At 46.8% G+C, this 6,140-nt stretch overlaps 1 protein-coding gene across 1 annotated transcript; it reads right to left on the bottom strand.

The window, feature by feature from the left end:
• Nucleotides 1-519: 519 nt before the first annotated feature.
• Nucleotides 520-1,458, bottom strand: LOC123642140 (olfactory receptor 9Q1-like). The gene has a single exon (XM_045557051.1). It carries the CDS (start codon nucleotides 1,456-1,458, stop codon nucleotides 520-522), a length of 939 nt encoding a protein of 312 aa, XP_045413007.1.
• Between the last annotated feature and the right edge of the window lie 4,682 nt (nucleotides 1,459-6,140).

The raw sequence follows: 6,140 nt of genomic DNA, 5'->3' as shown, positions 1-6,140 counted from the left end.
AACTCACCTTGAAATGAATCAAAAAATAAGGTGAGTTGATAGGTGAATTTATGGATGAATAGATTAATAGATATAGATTATATCTATGTAATGAAGTAAATATAGCAAAAAATTAGCTAATATAGATTCTAAGTACTGAGTATGTGGAGTTCACTATACATTATTTTTAACATTTCTACATGATGGAAAAATTTCATTAAACATTTTGCCAAAAGAATGTAATCTCCTTTTATAATCACAGACCAGTGAGATGTACCACATCTAGATTGCACAGGATTTAATTTCAGATCCTTTTGTCATTTGTCCCAAGCGTTGAAGTCCCCACTCCAATCTCTTCTCAGGCTGCATTTATTTTCCTTTTCGTCCTTCCTCTCCCTGGACCTAAAAGTTCTGGGTCTTTTTTATGCCTTGTCCCATAATATATTCATTTAAACATTGAGCATGCTAAAAATAATGAGCGTCCAGAATGCTGGCACCACAGAGTAGGTGGTTCTCAGGATTTTCCAAGTTTGGAGACGGTTAGAACAACCTGACTCTACCGAGAACTCTTCTCAGGGCCCCCTTCACTTCCTGGTTCCTCAGGCTGTAGATGAGGGGGTTCAACACGGGGATCACTGTCGTGTAGAACACAGACACCACTCGGTCCCCCTCCGAGGACCGGCCCGAGTTATGTCGCAGGTACATGAAGATGAGGGTGCCAAAGAAGAGGGTCACAGCGGTGAGGTGGGAGGCGCAGGTGGAGAAGGTCTTGGCGCGGCCTCCAGCCGAGGGGATCCGCAGAATGGCCACAACGGTGAACAGGTAGGACACCAAGATCACCGCCATGCAGGCGGGGATGACGAAAACGGCGAACACAATAATCACCACTTCCTGGGTGTAGCTCTCCCCACAGGTCACCTTTAAAAGAGGAGGGAGGTCACAGAAAGTGAAGTCGAGCTCACTGCTCCCGCAGAAGGGGAGCGTGAAGGCTGAGACCGTGCGCACCAGGGCACTGAGGAGACCCGCGACGTAAGCCCCAGCCACAGAGCGCAGACAGGCCTCCCGCGTGACGATGCTGGCGTAAAGCAGCGGCTGGCACACGGCCACGTGGCGGTCGCAGGCCATGAGGGCCAGCACGTAGCAGTCGACGGAGCCAAAGAAGGTGAACAGGAAGAACTGCGCCGCACAGCGCGAGTAGGACAGCGCGGCCCCGCGCTCCCGCAGCACGGCCAGCGTCTGAGGGACGGTGACAGACGAGTAGCAGATGTCCGTGAGGGACAGGTGACTCAGAAGGAAGTACATCGGGCTGTGGAGCCGGCGATCCACGCGGATCAGGATGATCATCCCCAGGTTCCCCAGTAAGGTGACGAGATAGATGATCAAAAAGAGGAGGAAGAGAGGGAGGAGTGCCCACTCGGGACATTCGGTGAACGCGACAAGGACGAACTCGGTCACCAAGGTGAGGTTCGTCTCTGCCATGAGCCAGTGGTACCTGAGAGGGCCGGGATGGCAGGCAGGTTAGGAAGCTGCACCTAAGATTTACCTGTATTTCTAGTTTACATTTACCTAGCATGTGCTATGGGCAAAATATGCCAGGTGCTAAGTGGAGCTTCAGAGACGACTGACCTTAGCTCTTGCCTTCAAGGGAGTTCTGTGACACAGTCATCTCGGCATGGCAAGAAACAGACAGGTGAACCTTTTCAGACTGGAGTGCCTATTCTCCCACCTCTCTGGCCAAGTCACCAAACTCTGAGCCAAATATTCCCTGTGGCTCCAGTAGGCGTGGATACCTGTGCTCCCACCTGCCGCGGGACTATCCATCCCTGGGCCCTGTCTCTTTTCTCCAGGACTGCAGCTCTTCCCTGATTTCAAACCCTCATCCTCTCTTGCCAGGATTAAAACAACCGCCGTGGAACTAACTGCTCTCCCTGCCTTCAGATCTGCTTCTTGCCAATTCTTGCTCTTCCCTGTGGCCAGAGTGATAATTCTAAGACTTTAATTTAATCACGCTCTCATCCTCCTGTTTAACATCTTGCCATGGTGCCCCATCGCAGATAGAATATTATTTAGACTCCTGGGCGTGCTGGGAATGCCTTCTGTGAGATTTCCCCTGCTTATTTCTTCCCCGGGCACACCTCGGCCTCCTGCACGTCTCTCCAGCCGTACTGAATTATTGGCGGCTTTCCTCATGCCCCCATGTTCTCTCACATCTCTGCACTTTGCACAGGACACCCCTTCTGGCTAGAACACCTTCTCTTACCCATCCTGAAGGTCCTTCCCTACCTCCAAACCTCCGCTCGGCTTGAGCTTCCTGGAGGAAGTCTCTCTTGTGTCCGCCTTCCCCAGTCAGAGGATGTGCCCCTGGAGCTCAGCGCATAGCAAGGACTTTTTCTTGTGGAATAAAGTTACCAAATAAAATATGAAGCACCTTGCAAAGGGAAAGGTGCTGTACACATGTTCAAGTGATTATTTGTATTTCTGCAAAAGGGTTTAAAAACAGAAAATGTCTGAAGTCTAAGAACTCGCTAAAATTGATGAATAATCACAAAAGTCATAAGCCATGCTTGGGTTTACACTTCTATCCTCAGCCTGACCATGTGCTTACTTAACAGAAAGCTGTGGTCTTAATTAGAGTCTCGTAGTTTACCAAAAAAAAAAAAAAATAGATTTTATAAGAACTAATATTGTCCTTAATAATAGAAAACAAACACTATTCTAAGTGATTTATACATTAACTCATTTAATCCCTACAACCTCTTTATGAGGTAGGAACTTTTCTTATTCTCATTTTACAGATGAGGAAACTGAGACAAAGAGTTTAAGGGACAGGTCCAAGGTTGCAGAGCTAGTAAATAATGGAATCGGCATTAGGAACAAAACTGCACACAGAAGCTCTATTTATTTACCTTAAAGCAGGATTTCACATGCATCACGTGACTATTTCAGCAACCCCCTACTCAAGAATTGTCCACTGATAAGTGAAGAAACAGAAATACCAGCACTGCAGTCTATTAATACATGAAGGCTGATGGAAAATTTTGAGCTAATGGATAGAAAGTCCTTTGGCAGAGTTGCAGTGCAATGGAATAGAGAAGACATTTTATCATCTTTATGGCATAAGACTTTGGCAGCTAGACCAGTGTTGGACTGATCTATTGTGGAAAATGATAAAGGAAATTGGATCTGGTGATCTGAATTAGGCATGAGCCAAGAGAACCAGGTGGCTTTCCTCACCTGAATTCCACGTCACCCTTACCCAGCTGGTCCTCTACTCTCTTTGTCCATTATTTCCTCTTAGGCTGTGAAAGGTCATTTCTCCCCTAGTGCTTGGAGAAGCATCCTAAGAGTGTAGGGCAGAAGGTGCCCCACTGGGTATCAGGAGATCTGGGTGGTTCTTGTTGCCCTTCCAGACCTGCTCAGTAGCGATGCTCAGCAAGCTCTTGGACCTACCAAGTCCTTCCCTGTCCCCCCACACTCCACACACACACACACACACACACACACACACACACACGGTGTGGATCAATGTGGGGACAACAATGCCAGCCACCTGAAAGTCAGTCCCTGGACACTACGATCCTCCAGATCCTTTTAGCTGGTTCCTGTCCGTTGAGGACCCCCTTTTACTCTTTCTGTTTCCATGATCTGCTAAATCTGACTAGGATGCATTTTCCACCCTGGTTTTTGTTCAGTTCCAGGCTGGGGCAGCAGACATGGGGGAACAGCTTCTTCCCATGGGCTCCCAGCTCCAACACAAATCCCTTTGGAGCGGACACTAATAGTTGCTACAAAAGCTCTGAGGTCTCCCTCCCATCAATGGCTAAAGTGGTCTCTAAGGAAAGGCAATTATTGCTCATGTGGGTTCCAAACAAAGCACCCGGTCCCTCTGAGGAGGCAGAGAGAGGTCTTCCCTCCCCCGTCCCAGCTCCCAAAGCCCTGCCACGTACCCATCAAATGGGGTTTAAAAGGCCTGAACCCCAGTTCTGCAGAGTCCCTCGAGGAGTTATTATAGATGTCTGTGGCTTTAATTTCTCCAGTCAGAACACTGTGAGAAATTATGCTCATTACTGCTGTCACCAGTGTGGCCACGGCCAGGAATAAGAGCACTTTGTGAACACAAAGCTTAGATCTACGTAAGCCAAGAGGGCTAACTGGGCAGCCTACCCAGAGACCTCACAAGGCACATCCTGTCTTCTGTTTCCCCTGCTCTCCAGTCAGGTATTTCATTAAGCCTCCCCCTCCATCCCTGCTTTTTTTTTAATATGCAAATGAAACCATAGGGAAGACAAAAGCCTGGGGTGTTGCCCAGAGGAGAAATTGGCAAGTTCTTATTGGCATGGCCTTTGTCAGCTCTCTGCGTTTTTGACACAATAGTATTTTTTGAGCCCCCAATTCATACGCATTTTGTTAAGTCATTGAATTTCAACATGCCACTGTTCAAAAAAGAAAATAGGGAAGACGGAGACAAACAGAATAATTGTTCTCTTTGACAGTTATGGGGACCAAGAGACAATGAGACCACAGAGTGATCATCACTGTGCTAAAAGTTTTAAATGAAAAGCAAGAGATACGAAATGAAACAAAAAAGAAAAACCACAAGGCCTGTCTATGAGGAATATGCAACCTAATAAATATGTAATTATCCCTTCTATAAGATAACAATTACTAAACTCTTACCCAAGGTGTGGGTAAAGTGCCATGGGGATCCAGCATGGGGCAAGATTATTTATAGGTGAGGTAGATCACGGAGGGCTTCCCAGAGGAGGTGACCTTTGGCAGTCAGTTTGGACAGAGGAGGGGTGGGAGAGTGATGGGCAAAACTCTTCAGGAAAGGGGATGACCAAAGGCAGCATGACCAAATGCAGAGGGACAGGAGAGCCCAGGGACAACTCCAGGAATGATGCGTGGCACTTTGGAGGCAGCACAGAATCATACTAGGCAAGTCAAGTCCAGGGTTAAGGTGAGGTGACTAAGGCACTGTCTCAAGAAAATAAGTTAAGGTGGTGCCAGAAACCTCAATAAACAAGATTAAATAATATTTTAATGTAATACTTTTAAAAATCAAAATCAATGCAAAAAATTTATGATGAACAAAACATCCAAATCTAAATAGAGACATCACAGTGTTCCTGCTTCTCCTTTGCCTCAGTCCCTGACGTGGCTCAGCTCAGCACTGGCACTGGGAGATGAGGGAGGGCAAGCCCAAGGGGCTTGACAGGTCCTCATCAATCATCTGGGGATATCCCATGGCTTTCCTCTTGATTCTCTACCTAGAAAAAGAAAATGCAGGAAGATCAACTTAATAAGATCAAATATTTGCAGAGTACCTTTAACCATGTCGAAGCACTCTCTTCTTCACCTATTTTCACAAGAGCCCTGTGGGAGTGAGAGAGAGAATGGGGCTTCTCTTCGTACTGATGAGGAAACAGAGGCTCAGAGAGGGGACCAAGACCGCAGAGTGACTTGGTGGGTGGTCTAGAAATTTTGTCTGTCCTGCACACAATGGTTGCAAAAGGCCTCCACAGCCACGGCCTCTTCTGTCCAAAAGGAAACATTTTTTTTTTTGACCATTCATACACACATACCAGAGCCCACTGGGTGAAGAGATAAGTCCTCAGGGCTGTGCTGTGTTAACAAATAACCTTAAATCATAGTGGCCTTACAAAGTAAGTTTATTTCTTATTTATAAAAAAATCCAGTGAAGGTTAGATTGTCCTCCATCTCGTAGCTGTGCCAGTTGGAGCAGGTGGCCTATAACATTGCTAGTGTGGAGGAAGAGCAAAGGGAACACCATGTTGGATATCGCCAAGGACCAGGCCTGGATGTAAGTGCCTCACTCCCACCCTCATCCCAGGGACCGAATTCGGTCCCATGGCCTCAACATAACTGCAGGGGATGCTAGAAGACACACAGAAGCACATGGGTATTTGTGCAAACTAATGTTTGGGCTAAAAGCTCTGCTGTAGAACATGGATACACTGCTGGTGGGAATGTAAATTAGTACAACCTCTATGGAAAACAGTGTGGAGAGCTCTCAAAGAGCTCTTTTAGTAGATCTACCATGCGATCCAGCAATCCCACTCCTGGGTATCTACCCAAAGGAAAAGAAGTCATTATATCAAAAAGATACCTACACTCGTATATTTATATGTTTATACAGA

Source organism: Lemur catta, chromosome 7, assembly GCF_020740605.2.
Source record: "Lemur catta isolate mLemCat1 chromosome 7, mLemCat1.pri, whole genome shotgun sequence".
NCBI classification, from domain to species: Eukaryota; Metazoa; Chordata; class Mammalia; order Primates; family Lemuridae; genus Lemur; species Lemur catta.
This window is presented reverse-complemented; position numbering and strand designations above follow the sequence as displayed.

Coding starts and splice junctions, on each gene's coding strand:
- LOC123642140 (XM_045557051.1), bottom strand. CDS start 1,458: ATGGCAGAGACGAACCTCACCTTGGTGACCGAGTTCGTCCTTGTCGCG.